Genomic DNA, 18,363 nt, shown 5'->3' on the forward strand with positions numbered 1-18,363 from the left:
TCTAAGGTTTCTGGCAATGAAAACGCACTTGCATGAATTACAGTACATACAGTGGTGTGAAAAACTATTTGCCCCCTTCCTGATTTCTTATTCTTTTGCATGTTTGTCACACAAAATGTTTCTGATCATCAAACACATTTAACCATTAGTCAAATATAACACAAGTAAATACAAAATGCAGTTTTTAAATGATGGTTTTTATTTTTTAGGGAGAAAAAAAAAAATCCAAACCTACATGGCCCTGTGTGAAAAAGTAATTGCCCCCTAAACCTAATAACTGGTTGGGCCACCCTTAGCAGCAATAACTGCAATCAAGCGTTTGCGATAACTTGCAATGAGTCTTTTACAGCGCTCTGGAGGAATTTTGGCCCACTCATCTTTGCAGAATTATTGTAATTCAGCTTTATGTGAGGGTTTTCTAGCATGGACCGCCTTTTTAAGGTCATGCCATAGCATCTCAATTGGATTCAGTTTAGGACTTTGACTAGGCCACTCCAAAGTCTTCATTTTGTTTTTCTTCAGCCATTCAGAGGTGGATTTGCTGGTGTGTTTTGGGTCATTGTCCTGTTGCAGCACCCAAGATCGCTTCAGCTTGAGTTGACGAACAGATGGCCGGACATTCTCCTTCAGGATTTTTTGGTAGACAGTAGAATTCATGTTTCCATCTATCACATCAAGCCTTCCAGGTCCTGAAGCAGAAAAACAACCCCAGACCATCACACTACCACCACCATTTTTTACTGTTGGTATGATGTTCTTTTTCTGAAATGCTATGTTCCTTTTATGCCAGATGTAACGGGACATTTGCCTTCCAAAATGTTCAACTTCTGTCTCATCAGTCCACAAGGTATTTTCCCAAGTCTTGGCAATCATTGAGATGTTTCTTAGCAAAATTGAGACGAGCCCTAATGTTCTTTTTGCTTAACAGTGGTTTGCGTCTTGGAAATCTGCCATCAGGCCGTTTTTGCCCAGTCTCTTTCTTATGGTGTGTGGACTGTGCCCGGCAGTTTATCCCGGCCAAGTCCCCCAAGCCGCCAGATGGAGCCCACCCTGCAGTATGGAGGTGCCCCTAAGACCAGCAGGGAGTCATGGACTATGTAGTTTTTATTCTCAGCCCTGCTGGATACCACAGGGGCCGCAAGAGGGAGCTGCAGGGAGGACCAAAGACTTATTTGTACACTATGACCCGGAAGTTCGTCATAGGAAGAGCGACGGACTTCTGGGATGAAGAAAAGTACTTTTTACCTGACCCGGAAGTGATACAAGATCACATGGACTGGGAATACGTCCGGGTCAGGGAATATAAAAGGACTGAGGGAACTCCCAGACGGCGAGCTGAGCTGGGTGGTAGGAGGGAAACGCGTCTGGGAGTGGAGGATTGTGATTATTGATTTGGTATTGTGTATTGGTTTATGAATAGTGTAGAGTGGAGGGTGCTTAGTGCACGTAATTATTATAATAAAAAGAATTATTGTGGCACTTTTACCAGGTGTTTGGCGTGGTACCTGAGGGTTCAAGGGAGCACTACTGCTCCCTACTGCGACAGGTGGAGTCGTGAACACTGACCTTAATTGAGGCAAGTGAGGCCTGCAGTTCTTTAGACGTTGTCCTGGGGTCTTTTGTGACCTCTTGGATGAGTCGTCTCTGCGCTCTTGGGGTAATTTTGGTCGGCCGGCCACTCCTGGGAAGGTTCACCACTGTTCCATGTTTTTGCCATTTGTGGATAATGGCTCTCACTGTGGTTCGCTGGAGTCCCAAAGCTTTAGAAATGGCTTTATAACCTTTACCAGACTGATAGATCTCAATTACTTCTGTTCTCATTTGTTCCTGAATTTCTTTGGATCTTGGCATGATATCTAGCTTTTGAGGTGCTTTTGGTCTACTTCTCTGTGTCAGGCAGCTCCTATTTTAGTGATTTCTTGATTGAAACAGGTGTGGCAGTAATCAGGCCTGGGGGTGGCTACGGAAATTGAACTCAGGTGTGATACACCACAGTTAGGTTATTTTTTAACAAGGGGCAATTACTTTTTCACACAGGGCCATGTAGGTTTGGATTTTTTCTCCCTAAATAATAAAAACCATCATTTAAAAACTGCATTTTGTGTTTACTTGTGTTATATTTGACTAATGGTTAAATGTGTTTGATGATCAGAAACATTTTGTGTGACAAACATGCAAAAGAATAAGAAATCAGGAAGGGGGCAAATAGTTTTTCACACCACTGTATAGTGGTAACATTGGTATTTTACTTTCTAGCACTGCTGGAGACATAGCAGTACGTTATACAGGTTTACCTTTACATTCTTTATTTTTAGGTAATGTATTAAGTGTTTTGGGGGCATATTTAGGGTTTAAACTATGAAAATAGGCATTTTTTTAACCACATCCAAAATTTGCAGTTTTTCACAATTCGCGGGTGCTCTAGGAAGGCAACCCCCGCGAATTTTGGGAGTGTACTGTGTATATATGTGTATATATATATATATATATATGTGTGTATATATATATATATATATATATATATATATATATATATATATATATATATATATATATATATATATATATATATATATATATATATATATATGTGTGTATATATTAGAATTAGAATTAGAACAATCTAGACGAGAACAGGCCATTCAGCCCAACAAAGCTCGCCAGTCCTATCCACTTGCTTCCTCCAAGAAAACATCAAGTCGAGTTTTGAAAGTCCCTAACGTCTTACTGTCTACCACACTACTTGGTAACTTATTCCAAGTGTCTATCGTTCTTTGTGTAAAGAAAAACTTCCTAATGTTTGTGCGAAATTTACCCTTAACAAGTTTCCAACTGTGTCCCGTGTTCTTGATGAGCTCATTTTAAAATACAAGTCTCGATCCACTGTACTAATTCCCTTCATAATTTTAAACACTTCAATCATGTCACCTCTTAATCTTCTTTTGCTTAAACTGTAAAGGCTCAGCTCTTTTAATCTTTCCTCATAATTCAACCCCTGTAGACCTGAATCAGCCTAGTCGCTCTTCTCTGGACCTTTTCTAGTGCTGCTATGTCCTTTTTGTAGCCTGGAGACCAAAACTGCACACAGTACTCAAGATGAGGCCTCACCAGTGCATTATAAAGGTTGAGCATAACCTCCTTGGACTTGTACTCCACAGATCGTGCTATATAACCTAACATTCTGTTAGCCTTCTTAATGGCTTCTGAACACTGTTTGGAAGTTGATAGCTTGGAGTCCACTATGACTCCTAAATCCTTCTCATAAGGTGTACTCTCGATTTTTCCGCCCATTGTGTATTCAAACCTAATATTTTTACTTCCTATGTGTAATACTTTACATTTACTGACATTAAATTTCATCTGCCACAAATCTGCCCAAGCCTGTATGCTATCCAAGTCCTTCTGTAATGATATAACGGATTCCAAATTATCTGCTAATCCACCTATCTTGGTATCATCTGCAAACTTAACCAGCTTGTTACTTATATTCCTATCTAAATCATTTATATATATTAAAAATAGCAGCGGCCCTAGCACTGACCCCTGTGGAACACCACTCTTAACATCGCCAGTTCTGATGAGGTTCCTCGCACCATCACCCTCTGCTTCCTGTGTCTGAGCCAATTCTGCACCCATCTAAAAACATCACCCTGAATTCCCACTTCTTTTAACTTGATGCCCAACCTCTCATGTGGCACCTTATCAAATGCTTTCTGAAAGTCCAGATAAATAATATCATAAGCTCCACTTTGATCGTATCCTTTTGTTGCCTCCTCATAGAATTCCAACATGTTAGTAAAACACGACCTCCCCCTTCTGAACCCATGCTGACTGTTCAGAATAACTCCTGTCCTTGTCATGTGTTGCTCAATCTTATCCTTAATAATTCCTTCCATTAATTTTCCTGTGATGCTTGTTAAGCTTACTGGCCTATAGTTGCTTGGATCTGCCCTGTCACCCTTTTTATATAATGGGATGATATTTGCCATTTTCCAGTCCTTTGGAATCTCTCCAGTGCACAGTGACTTCCTAAAAATATGTGTCAAGGGTTTATATATGTACTCACTAGCCTCCTTAAGAACACGAGGATAAATATTATCTGGGCCTGGTGATTTGTTTGATTTCATCTTATTTAATCTGAGCAGCACTTCTCCCTCTACAATTTCCAAATCCCTCAGTACCTCCTTAGTAGTTGTGTTTACCTCTGGCAGGTTATCCACTTGCTCACTTGTAAACACCTCAGAAAAATGTAAGTTTAGGGCATCTGCTATTTCATTGTCTGTATCTTTTAATTCCCTTTACTATTCCTGATGAACTTGACCTCCTCCTTAACTGTTCTTTTACTACTAAAATACTGAAAGAATCTCTTGGGGTCTTCTTTCGCCTTATCTGCTATATTCCTCTCCAACTGTCTTTTAGCCTCTCTGATATCCTTCTTAATGGTTGCCCTCATTTTCTCATATCCTACGGTTCTCTTTGCAGTCATTAGTCTTATATGCCTTATACAGCAGTTTTTCCTTTGCAACTTCTTTTTAAATCTTTATTAATCCATCGTGGAGATTTTTTAGTTTCCTATTACTTCCAAATTTAGGTATGTATCTGTCCTGCATTACATGTAAAACATTTTAAACCTGTTCCACTGCTCCTCGACTGTCTCCACATTTAAAAGCTTATCCCAGTCTATCCTACTTAGACTTTGTCGCATCTGCTCAAAATTAGCCCTACTAAAGTTCAACTTAACAATTTTAGTCTTTGCATCTGTACTCTTACAAAATACTGAGAATTGTATTACATTATGGTCACTTGACCCTAGTGGTTCAATCACCTCTACACCCTCAATTCTATCCTGATTATTACAGAATACTAAATCCAGATAGGCTTCACCCCTTGTTGGTGCTTTAACATGCTGTGTTAAAAACAGTCGCGATTACTTCTAAAACTCCTGCTCTTGTGCTCCTCCATCTGTAAGGTTATCCCAGTTAATATTTGGATAATTAAAGTCCCCATGACTATAATATCCCCTGTAAACTTGCCTTTTGATATTACTAAAAGATGTGTGTTGAAATTACTGTCTGAATTGGGTGGTCTATAACACACTCCTAAAATGAGACCTTTTCCCTAATATTTTCCAGGCGAAGCCACATGTCCTCACTAAGATGGGGCTCATCATCCAACTGAAGATGACTTACATTTAATTCCTGTTTGGCATAAACAGCAACCCCACCTCCTTTTCTGTTCTGTCTATCCTTCCTAAAAATGTGTATCCCTCTATGTTACACTCATCCCCATCTTTGTTATTTAGCCAGGTTTCCGTTATTGCTATAATATCATAATTGTGCTCTGCTACATACAACTCCAACTCACTTACCTTATTTTTGATACTTCTAGCATTAAGGCAAGCTATTTTTAATGTGTTAATCCTTCTATCTTTACGTGTTTGCTTAAAATTTACATTACTATGCATTTTTATTTCTACACCATTGTTTGTTCTTCCATGTATAGATCTAAATCTGGCCTGTCCTAAACTCCCTGCCCCCCCATTCCCTAGTTTAAACAATCCTCGACTAGCCTACACATACGCCTCCCCAATACATTGGTGCCCCTCCGGTTCAGATGTAACCCGTCACGCGGAACAGGTCCCATCTGTTCCAAAAGGAGTCCCAATGCCCCATAAACCTATACCCTTCTACCCTGCACCAAGATTTGAGCCACGCTAAGCCTTCTAATCTCCTCAATCTTACCTGGACTGGCGCGTGGCACAGGCAGAACTTCGGAGAAGACTACCTTGTCAGTTCTGCTCCTCAGCTTGGTACCTAACTCTTTGAATTTGGATCGCAGAACTGACAGACTACCCTTATGTATGTCATTTGTTCCAACGTGGACAATGACAACTGGATCCACCCCGCTCTGGCCAAGAGCCTATCCACCCTTCCAGGAGGTCTCCCACCTGTGCTCCCGGAAGGCAACACACCGTGACTCTCTCTCTCTGGAGCACACCTGCGCTTCAATCCCCCTAATGATTGAGTCCCCAACTATCACTACCTCTCTCTTTTTGGGAACTGGTTTTGAGGTGGCCCGTTGGGGCTCCTCAACCCTGCCTACCACCTCAGAATTATCAGAGTCACCGTCCAGCTCCGCCAGGACATGATAACGGTTAGACACTTCTAATTCTGGGGTTGATGCCCCCGGACAGTGTGCACCCTTTACCTTACGCCTTGCGACCGTGACCCACCTATTCCTACCTGTCTGGTCTGGAATCTCCTCCCGCGCCACCTTAGGGGTGCACACTATCTCTAAAGGACACCTGGGCCAAGTCCGCCAATTCTCTATTACAACGCAGGTCAGCCAACTCCTCCTCCAGTTCAGCGACCCTGAGCTCGAGGTGCTGGATCAGCTGGCATCTCTTGCAGATGTAGCCCTCATAGACAACTGGCTCTTCCAAACCATCATCTAAAAGTCCAACATCCAACAGGACTTGCATTGCACTGGCCTCATTATTAAAATTTGATTTGGGATTACTAAGCTGCCTTAACTATATATTTTTTTTTTTCTTAAAATTAAATTTCTTCTTCTTTCAGCTGCTCCTTAACTTAAATGGTAACACTAAGATCTGCTACAGATATTTTACACCTTTTCCCCTTAAGCTCCTGTACTGTTCTCCCTCTCAGCTGCCTGCTGTTTGCCTTTCTATGAGGTTAACTTTACTTTTCTCTGTCTCTTCTAGCTTTGCGCTCTTCTTACTTATAAGCTCTTCACTGCACTGTTTGTATTCCCCGTATTAATGAACCAATACGCTGTCGCCCACTTAACTGTTCTGCCTCTGGACGCTAAGGACTGTTTAATCTAAAATAAACAAATAAATAAAACTTTACTACCTTATTTGCTCCTACTGCTCCTTGTGCCTGACGGTGTCTTAACGCAGGCCGCTTACCTGCGCACTACTGAGTTTCCACCTTTTACTGCTTTGAAGTCAGCCGCGGCCTTTTTTTCTTTTCCTTTAAACTAAGGAATCGCTGTTACGACGACGCGGTTATTTATTTACAAATGCCGATATCAGTTACTGCTGCTTTCTACCCTGCCGCCTCGATGCTAATTCAAATACAGATAACAAGAAAAGAACAAGTACAAATAACTTTTCCAAGCGCACTTCCAAACACCCAGCTACTTTTGCTCTTGTGCGGGCGAAAAAAGCAAAAAACCCTTCTAAAGGGAAAAAGCTTTAAAATTCCCACACGGTTCCTTAGAGGCAACCAAAACCCAAGTTTTAAGAGCAAAATGTATTTTTTAATGTAAATCTCACACCACAGAACAAACCAACACTCTCAACAGACTCTAGCGTTTGCAAAGCACACGTCAGCACAAAGCACACGTGACTCATATATATATATATATATATATATATATATATATATATATATATATATATATATATGAGTACCGATTAGATCCGATCTTCAGGCTGTCAAATAAACGAACCACACACCGTGGCGCAAGCGTAAAGGGGCTTCATCTCTGACGTCTGATCCCGTGAGGGTGCAATGGAGTGTGTATGCCTGATGATCCCAAATGTATATATATATATATATATATATATATATATATATATATATATATATATATATATATATATATATATAGTGTGTTACTTTTCTGTTCACAGTAACCATCAAAACCCTCACTCAGTTGCTTTGCTTTATCCATTCATTTTCAGAACATGCTTTTTCCAGTTAAGGACATTCATGTTTTTTTTCTGGGATGCCAGGTCTGAATGAATGTAGATGTGTGTATGAACGTTGTCTGTTACAAACCTAAATTAAGTCCAAGACTGTTCCCTGCTTTGCACTCAGTATTGCTCTTATGCATTTTAGCTATGGTCAGTGTGAGAAGAGGGTTCAGAAAATGTGTTAAAAGAATGAGAAACATTGACTTTATTGGAGAACAGAGGGACAATGTTGAATAAGAAAAATTATAAATTTTACAAACTATTTCCTGCCTGAGATAAACTAGGATAGATTGACAATCTCATAACAATACGTTATACAGAAAAGTTAAACACTAAACATGGTTAACATATTTAAAAATATCTGAGGAGTTATCATAGTGCACAAAAAATATAATAACTTACCCATACAGTTCCTCTTCTGGGAGCAACAAAGTATGGTTTAAAACCAAGATATCCAGCATCAACATAGTGGATTCCACTGAGTCCATAACTATAAATAAATAATAAAATAAAAAGCAAATCAAAAGATGTCAGCTGGCATGCTATTGCCTACCTTTATTGTATGATGATAAGTGAAAGGTCAACATTCTAAAAAAAAATCTAAAGATTATGGGGAGATTTTCATTTTGGGGATAGCATAGTATTTATGCAAAATAGGTTTAAAACAATATGGGAACCATTTCTTTGCAACTCATTTTTACGAGATGTAGCTAGTCAAAGCCATACCAAAGCACAAATAAGTTCAAACTTTGTTAGCTTAAATCTCATTAATATGATCCAAGACACGTCCAATTTTAGTCCCATGGGTTACTCAAAAACCCAAATCAGCATTTCAAGTTTTGTTAAAATTAGTGACGATGAGGTCCAAAAAAAGATCTGACATGGAATTACCCTCCTATTTCTAATAAATGGTTGTAACCCTCAATCAGAAAGAGCCAAGAAATCCCAATTATTAATCCACAATCAATAACACAAAAAGTTGTTTGTCACAGGAACACAAATTAATTATCATATGTTTAACTTAAATTGCTGTCTGGAGAAAACAAGATAAAACATTTTTTTTTTTTAACTGGCACTAATACAAGATGGGTAATTATTTAGAATTAAACCCCAAAATCAATTGCCAGCACATCTGATATATGGTTAGTCTAGTGACTTGAGTGTTTTTCTCAGTTACATAAAATATTATTCAGTCCATAACAATAAAGGCACATAAAATCATCAAGTTGAAAAAAATTAATTCTTTATGGAGCTTCACCTAATTTTACTGATGGGTATTTGGGATTGTGCAATGAATACATAAATTTAAGTCAAAAACACTTGAGCACTTTTCTTATCTACCACTGTAGATGAAAAATTACGCCTATTCTTTAAATTATACTTTGTACACAAACATTTTTGAAGCAACTTTTTTCCATTAGTCAGAACTGGATGTAACACAGGAACCAACCTTGTACATGACATGACAGTCCGTTATAAAACTGAACAATTTACACACCCTAAGACTAGACCACTTTAGAGATACCAACTAACCTAACAAGTCATTAGAATGCACAAGATAAAAGCAAACAATACAGAGAAAAATCCAGACTTTGATGTCTGCAACTTTGTGACAGAAGGGTGACCTATGAAGCTAATGTACCACCTTTAAAACTGCTCTTACGACAATAATTAGGATTCAGATTGGGGGTGACAGATAAAACTGCCTTGATTTTTGCTAAAGGGCATTATTAATATTTAGTAACTGATTGCTGTTTGGTTTATGTGTCTTTTGAATTGGATTTTTTGAGATTAATAATTTGTGCAAAAAGTGAAAATTCCATAAAGTACACAGAGAAAAAAACATTTTGAAGAAGTCCTTATAAGAATGTAAGATAAAAGAATATATCGAGAGAAAGTGTGGGAATTACCAGGCACCTCACGATTCAATGATTATGATTCAGGGTGAGGAGAAGTAATCACTGTTGATGCATCATGATTGGTCTTGATTTCTAAATTATATATAATATTTTCTTACTGTGTGATCACTTGTTGCTCTTAAAACAAAATAATTATTTATCATAAAAAATGATAAATTTAATTACATTATTTTATTATTAACATAATATATTAACAAACGTGCTAAACAGCATGTTGCATCATGTATTAGCATGTTTTTTTCACACACTTTTTTTTACAAATACACACACTACCAGTCAAAAGTTTGTACATAACAGAATGAACACACAGCTCAAACAGATTGAGTCACATTGTAATGAGTCCCATTACAAACCGAATAGAGCAATTTTATTTAAATACAAAATGTCAGAAAAAGAACAAAGTCCATCATTTATAATGTCACGTCCACTCCAAAGCAGACTAGGTAGCACAAACAAAAAGAAAAATCATTTATTAAAAACCAATATTCAGTAATATATAAACAGCCTCAGCAGCAGCACTTACAACATATAAAATAGTAGTAAATGATAAATAATGACACTTCTAAACCCAACTGAAAATGTCTAATTTGTAAAATCACTGTCATTTTACTCTGGGAAAAATATACAGTATTGAGGGACTTTCAAGTCAATATCACATCTTCAGAAATCACCTCCAGGAATAGCCCGTTTGTATTTTTCCCTGGATCGTGTCTATTGTCATCAATGAAAAAAGAAGCATTAGTCCAATGAGAAAAAGCAGTCTTTTTTTCCTCAAATGGAAAAGCCCCATTATGGCGTGGCTACTTTTGAATTAGGAGAGCTGTTTGGCATGAATCTCTCCCCTTACACTGATAGGTTGACTTGAAAATTGATTTATACCCAAACTGATGTAAATCAAGGAGACATCTGAGGAAGACAAACTTTTTCACTATGGGTCATTTTTAAGTACATTCGCATATAATGTGTGAAGTACCTATTGTTTTGCCCATTTCTTTGTTTGTATATATCTATTTGTCTTTCTGTCTTCAGAAACAACTTGGCCCCATGCAGAACACTTTTGTTGAAATGTGACACACTTATCAAGGAATTTTGTTAAGTCAATTGAATTTTCATTGAGATATCTTGAACAAATTGCACTGTATAAAGCTTTAAAATTTCAAAATCTTCCTTTTAAAAGCATTGGAGAATTTGTAAAGTCGTCAATCTTAAAAGAAAGAAACATTCTACGCAACTTCAACTACTAATTAGTTTACTTTGTCAATTTTACCTTGACAGTGGTTATAGATTTCTCTCTGTTTCACCTCCAACAGGTACTAGTGATAGCAAACAGATCCACAATACATGTTGATGAAACACCAGTGGGCTAGGAACTTGCTGTAACCAAATGATTGCACAAGCACACTAGATGGCAATCCTTTTTCAGGAAGTCCAACTTAGCACACAAAGAAACCTCTACATGCATCTCCTTACTCCCCATGCTTTTAGTTGTAATAGGTAAGTTAGAAGATCTTACATACTGTAAAAGTATAAAATGCCAGTAAGAGAAACAAAGCATTATCAAGATATGAACGAAGTACCCTGTGACATGCAAGCCATTGTGCACAAAGCAACTAAACATTTAGTCCTTACTATTTAATTTAAATGAAACCAAGATTAAAGCTTCATTATCTGCAGATTATAATTTATTATTTCACTGTCAGTATAATTTACTAGGGTGGCCAGACATCCAGGTGACACGGACAGTCTTGATTTCAGGGCCATGTGTAAATGACTGAAGAATATCAAAATGTCCTGGTTTTAACAGGGTGCCCATCTAATAAAACAATGCTCTGCTGAAAAACTGCCAATATATTTAAAACCACGTGTATGAAACTCCAAGGGAAACCAAAAAAAACTCAACTGGAAAGCCTGATTAAGAACATTGTTAAATCTGAACAGCATTGCAAGGACAGCAGTGAAGCAGACAAAAACAGACAGCACAGCCAGTTAATTGTTTTCAAGCACAGTGTTCATTTGTGAAAGTGTTTTTATAAGTCCCTGAACATTCATTACTAATAAAGAGATATTCAATATCTCATTGTGTTCCAAATATTATCACAATATTATATACAGTACATAGTATCCCTGCCAATTTCCATTCCTAACTGCTACAGTGCTAAATCACATCTCTTTCTACATTTACTATGAATAAGAGTTTCAGTTGAATAATTGATGTTACTCAAAGCTATAAAGCTCCAAAGTTTCAGGCCAGTGAACTCTCTATATGAAGGCGAGAACTGTCCAAGCTCTAGGAGTTTAAGCAGTCTGTTGGCATTTCTGAGAGTAACAACTAGATTTGTGAGCAGTAGCAAGTACTGTCAACTATTTTAACTGGGAGGCAGAAGAAACGATTATGTTAAAATAAAAAAAAGAAACAAAAAAACAATTCTCAAATAACATTTGTGACTTACTGTTCAACTTATATGTTCAACACTGCTTATGGTTACTTGCTTTACAAAAGGACCAATGAATACAATTATAGACACAAGGTGCAGATATGAGAAGGCTGTGAAAGGAAAAACTTCTATGTTATTTTAAAGCAGTTAATATTCTTATCCTCTTTAATAAAACCCCTGTGTGCATCCAGGTGTCTGTGTGTGTATCTTCTGGTGAAGTGCGCATGCGTGGGGCTCGGTGCGGTGTGCACGGCACCATGCACGCACACACACTGGAAGCTGGGCACACAGTGAATGGTGTAGCCGCGGCTGCGCATGATAAGCAAATAAAGGACAGCATTGCTGGGGAGAGTGCTGATTGGGTAGTTGCGGCCACGCACATAAAATCCGTTGCTGGGGAGACGCCACACATTCTGCCCTGCACATGTTTACTAACTAACTATCTACTAACAACATGCCACCCAAAAAAAGGACACGTCAAGTAGGACAAAAGACACAGACACTCAAATCGCATATAAGCAACATCTCCTGGAAGAACGGTCAGCTCAGCAAATAAACATCAACAAAAGAAAGGCTGAAAGACAAAGAAAAATATGAGCAAATAGATCAATTGAAGAAAAAGAAAAGGAGCGTCAGAATATTCCCCGTATTGATTTGGCTCCATCCTCTACTAATTTACCCTTTACCTTAAGAAGGCGACAATTTCAAGTTACATTAGCCTTTGCCATAACAATTAATAAAGCTCAAGGGCAAACTTTTACTTGCCAGAACCAGTATTCAGCCACGGTCAGTTATATGTTGCATTATCAAGAGTTAGAAGTTTTTCAGATGTTGTTGTCAAGGTTGTAGAGATTCCTAAACAAGGCAAACTGTTGCCAAACTCAGACAGAATATTTACAAGAAATGTTGTCTATAATGAAATTGTATAAAAAAAATTTAATGAGGTAAAAAGATACAGAATTTTACCTAAATATCTTCTTCAAATATTATGTCTTGCATATTGTTACAAAGTTTTACACTAAGGCAATATTAATTATATTTACTGTATTGTCATATACGTTTCTATTTTATTTTTATTATTATTTTACTTTAGGCTTCTTGCAAAAATATTTTTGACAAAAAAATTAAGACAAGAAACAGAATAAGGTCAAGTTCCCTTGCCATTTAATATAGACTATTCCTACTAATGTTTATGTAATACTGTTCTAGCGGCCGTTATTGTAATGGGCTTAATGTCTAGTGTATTAATAATTAGCTTCATCATAAATAAGTGCCCAAAAGTATAAATGTTCAGAGAGATTGTGGACAAAACTTGTATTCAGTAGTTTTCATTGGTGTTTAATTTACTTACGCTGCAAAGCAGTTTTCCTGTGCTACAGATATTCCACACCAGTGCAACAACCATGAAACCTCTGTGCTGAGGTTACGTTTTACTGCCACAGCAGGCTCGTAAGTTCTTCTGAGATCCCAGAATTTCAACTTTCTGTCCTCACTTGCAGTGATTATAAAATCGCTGAATACAAAAAATGGAATACACATTTTAATTTTCAAAATATTATTATTCATCTTAATTAGTGATGCATATTTTTAAAAACAAAAAAAATATTAATTTAATTGTAATTATTTGGTTTTCCTAACAGTTCAGTTTATTAAACTTAAATTAAAGGTCATTCAGTAAGAAACCACCTGTTACAAAAAATACATGCTTTTTTTTAAATGGCAGAAAAACAAATTCCAATTATTTGACAATGCAATGTGAAACCATAAATTTTCATATCTGCCTGTTCTTTTTCTGTATGGCAGAAAGTCATCTCAAATAGTAGTGGCCACAAAGTATTAACATAAATGTTTATCCTTATTAAAAAGCTAATCATAAGCCTAAAGAATGGCATCAAATAAAAACTATTTAAAGAGCAGCCACTCTATCACCTGAAACATGTCAATCTTTTCAACAAGGTCAGTCCAATCCTGTTCTTCGAAGGCAGAAATGTCTGGTGCAATGCTAGAGAAAAGCAGCGAAGGTAAAAAATATGCTTTTTTTTATTTCATTCTTCTGTAAGAAGATCAAATCAAAGTCATATAACATAAGTGCTAAATAAGTTATCCTTGAGAGGCACTAAAACCAAAATTAGTCTCTAGTACCTCTGTATTTAACTTGCCAGTTTGCCAGCCAGCTTATAGTAGGCCTAATGGCTGCCCTAATATAATGACAAAATCCTACAAAACAAAAGTGTAATAATTATCTCTACCCATGTTAAAGTTTGCAGTATCTTCACTAATTTATGAAAAGAATGCAACATAACTATCCAAGTAATGCATGGTCTCAGTTTTTAAGCGAGGCAGCATCTAAGGAGATCTTTTTTAGCGTACCAGGAGCAAAGGTACAGCATTGTTTTCCAACTGTTGTTCTGTGTTGACACAGAAAAATTCCAAGACATGATTCTACCAACCACAAAAGCATTAAATGTATACATGTGCTAAACTTTCCAAAGGGGCGAGACAGGGGTTGCAAAAAAAAGCAGCTCGTAAATTGCGGTTCGCAGAGACAGCACTTGCATAGAGTATAATTTTCAGTCTTTTATGGTGATGAACAACTGAGGATAGTATTTATGGAGTTTTAACACAAGTTTTAATGTATGCCCATTTAAGAGATGCTTATTCTTTCAATTAAACCAGTCTTCAGCAGTGCATTCAAAGAATTAACAATCGTTTTAATCATTTAATTTTTACTTTGACATGTCAATTTGATAATAATGCATTGGCCTTGTTCTCTTATTGTCTCCTTTTCAATTTGTCTTTTAGGAAGGCACTCAAATTCAGGTTGTGCTTGCTTAAGTAGTATTTTGTTAAAAGTTCAAAACTATGTCATTATTATTATTATTAGTCCTTTGTGCTAATTCTACATTAAGTTTGTGATTCAGTATGTATTTACTTTGTGATTTATGTATTAATGTAATATCTACGTTTTAATACTCGATAATGCAATGATAAATTGCAATTAATTACATACATTTATGCAATTTATTAGTTAATTTTTTTCATCAATTCCCAGCCCTAATATATCAGTGCTCTCACAGAGTTCCACCCTTGGGGAACAATTCAGCGGTGCAACGAAGTGGAGGCTCATTCCATTGTTTCATGTCTCAGCACTGTGCACCGCTTAAATGATGTTTTGCATTTTTCTTCTAAGAAGATAGAAACACCTTGTAAACGGTAATAATTCTTCCCTTAGTATTATTACTTTTCATGGGTGTACATGTGTTTTCTTTCTTGGGGAGGGCTCTGTGGAATTGTGGTTCTGTGGCTAAAGGTTCTGAGCTGGTAACTTGAAGGTTTCCAGTTTGAATCCCGGCAGTGACAGGACTGCTACTCCATTAAACCTTTGAGCAAGGCCCTTAGCCAGCAATTGCCGCAGGGGTGCTATACAAATAGATGACAGATGACCCTGTGCTCTAACCCCAAAACGCTCTGAAGAGTAAGTTGAGGTATGAGACAAATTCAAAAATCCTAATACAGGAAATTGTATATGGTTATTAAAGGATTAAAAATCATAAAAAAAAAAATCACTTTAAGGCTTGTTCTGAGGTCATACCTGGGCATGTGGCTATTTATGCATGTAAATAAGATTTGCTGTGTTATATGTACGGAGGCAGTACACATAATATTGTCATTATGGTCAGCTAATGTACAACTAAAATGAACTGCAAGTTACTTGTTTTTAAATGCATGCAGGGTGGAAGACTGGAATACTAACTGGGTGGTAACATCACACAGACTAAAAGCAGATCTGCAACTATCTTACATTCAGTGTGCAAGAAAGTTCTGCGCATAGCTGCTACTACTCTGTGATGTCAAACTGACTTTGCAAAGGAGAAAAAAAATGTTCACCTAAGCAAGCTGCGCGGAACATTTCAATGAAAAGTTTCGGCAAACAAAGCCACCGGAAAATGCAGCACATTCACTACAAAAGACACATTAGCGAATTTCGACATTAAAAATTATTTGTCATACATAATTCATTACATAATACACAAAGGTAAAAAATGCTTATTGGTTTTACTGTTAATGGCATATTGTTATATGGAAAAATTACATATCTAGAAAAATAAAGTAGTTCTAGGATTTATATCATTGTCATAATCACTGGTTGCACTGCTGTACAAATAATATGAAGAATACTTGCCACACAGTATTTTTTTCTGCATGTGCAAATATGTATTTCTTAATCTCACTAGAAATGATAACATAGGACAGATGCAGTAACACAGTGTAAAAAAAAAATGATATGCATCTACCACATCTGAACTGAAATAACTAAAGCAATCATTAATTACTGTATGTACAGCACATGTTGATATCTTGTTTTCATTTCTAATTCCAAAGCACTGTCCAGTTTTAAATCTGCTGATATCTATCCAAACAACAATTTTTTTGCAACTTAAGGGGTAAGCTCAGAGGTATGCAAGGGGATAAGCCTATGGTGTACTGGATAATGGACTATTTGTTAGGCAGACCGCAGTTCATGAGGCCCAAGGACTGTGCTTCTGTTGTGGATGTTAGCAACACTAGACCAGCTAAAAGGGATGGTCCTGTCTTCTTTTCTCTTAAGCCTGTACTATAAATGATAACACCAAGTCATGTCACTCCATCCAATATAGTCTGAACTAATCTGGTGCACTGACTAGCAGAATGGGTCACAACATAGACAGGTGGAGAATTATGTTTCTTGACGTAAAGAGAATTGTTTGCAATAACAACAAAACCAAGGAACTGGTTACTGACTTTTGCCATACTAAATAGTCTCAATATACTATTCAGAGAGTATATGTGGTACACTGCTACAAGTACAAGTGCTGTGGTGCAAGTCTAAATTAAGGAAGACACTCTTGATGTGCTGGAAGTTAGTAGTGGAGTAGAGAAAACAAAACTTCTGGCCATTAAGAATAATTTTGCATATCCTCTCTATGACACACTAGCATTGACATGATAAATTATCCAACGCAAGTGTGAAAAGATGCACTACTGGGGCTCTTTCAATCACTGTGATTGCTCTGTTATCCTTTAAAAGAAAGGTAAGAAATTTTCTTCTTGTTGTGATTCTTGTGTGTATTTGGGCAGGATTCTTACTGTTACTGTTGTTTGTTATAATATTTCATAAACTTCTGTAAAAAGATAAATTTCTCCCTTGGGAGAAATAAAGTACTATGTACCTATCAATGTTTACCAAATAATCCAGTATTTTAACAAATGAAATTTATTACCTACTGGCCTTGCACCAAGTTAAAAATCGTACAGCATGATCATGTGCTAAGAAGCTGTGATATGGAAAGATGGTAATTGATCCACCACTTGTCCTTATCTTCAGCAATGCAGACTTTGTGGTCAAGCTCCATAATGCAACTGTACCTTAAAACAGAAAACAAAAAGATAAATTAACTTAAAAACATATTAATCCTAAACTACTCTTCCTTTAACAAAGCATCTTCTTTAACATTCAAAGCTTTGGGCATACACTCCTATATTAAGCATAAAAATAATCATTTTCTGAAAGAAATAGCAACAACAACATTTATTTATATAGCACATTTTCATACAAAAAAAATTAGCTCAAAGTGCTTTACAAAATGAAGAATAGAAAAATAAAAGACACAGTAAGAAAATAAAATAAGTCAACATTAATTAACATAGAATAAGTAAGGTCTGATGGCCAGGGTGGACAGAAAAAACAAAACAAAAAAAAAGACCAGACGGCTGGAGAAAAAAAATAAAATCTGCAGGGATTCCAGACCATGAGACCGCCCAGTCCCCTCTGGGCAATCTACCTAACTTAAATGAAACAGTCCTATTTGTAGTTAGCAAACCATCTCCATTTCAGTAGTAGTATTCAAGACATTTAAATTTTGTGGATGAAGTGCCGCAAAAGTGCAAGAACCACAAACATGTATAGTACCTTACAGTTGTATGAATTTACAATAAGCTTTTTTTCAGCATTGGTCAAAGTTGTGCAAAGAATGATGAAAATATCAAAAATGTGCACTGCTGCTGGTTCATTGTTGATTTTGTAAATATCATAAAACTGCTTTTTAATGAACTGCTGAATTGCACCTGTCAAAGTTAACTATAATTTAAACTTCAACTGTTAGTTACCCCACAAAACCTCCATGTGTGAGACACCAAGGTGCTGATAATGTTATGTTATTATGCAAAAGCAGAGATCTATTAAGGAGTAACAGATCTCACCTTAATAGGAGTCTTTAAAATACAATTTAATGGGGGCACCTGAGCA

At 36.8% G+C, this 18,363-nt stretch overlaps 1 protein-coding gene across 2 annotated transcripts in view; it reads right to left on the reverse strand.

Annotated features, from left to right (window-relative positions):
- Positions 1-18,363, reverse strand: part of gtf3c2 (general transcription factor IIIC, polypeptide 2, beta) — a 177,686-nt gene that overhangs the window by 44,028 nt on the left and 115,295 nt on the right. For both annotated transcript variants that reach the window (XM_039749019.1, XM_039749020.1), the window contains exons 13-15: positions 17,339-17,483; positions 13,429-13,590; positions 8,126-8,213 (exon numbers count right to left, since the gene is read on the reverse strand). In XM_039749019.1, coding sequence (XP_039604953.1) covers positions 8,126-8,213; positions 13,429-13,590; positions 17,339-17,483 — 395 coding nt within the window. The remainder of the gene's footprint in view (positions 1-8,125; positions 8,214-13,428; positions 13,591-17,338; positions 17,484-18,363) is intronic.

This window comes from Polypterus senegalus, chromosome 3, assembly GCF_016835505.1.
Source record: "Polypterus senegalus isolate Bchr_013 chromosome 3, ASM1683550v1, whole genome shotgun sequence".
NCBI lineage: Eukaryota > Metazoa > Chordata > Cladistia > Polypteriformes > Polypteridae > Polypterus > Polypterus senegalus.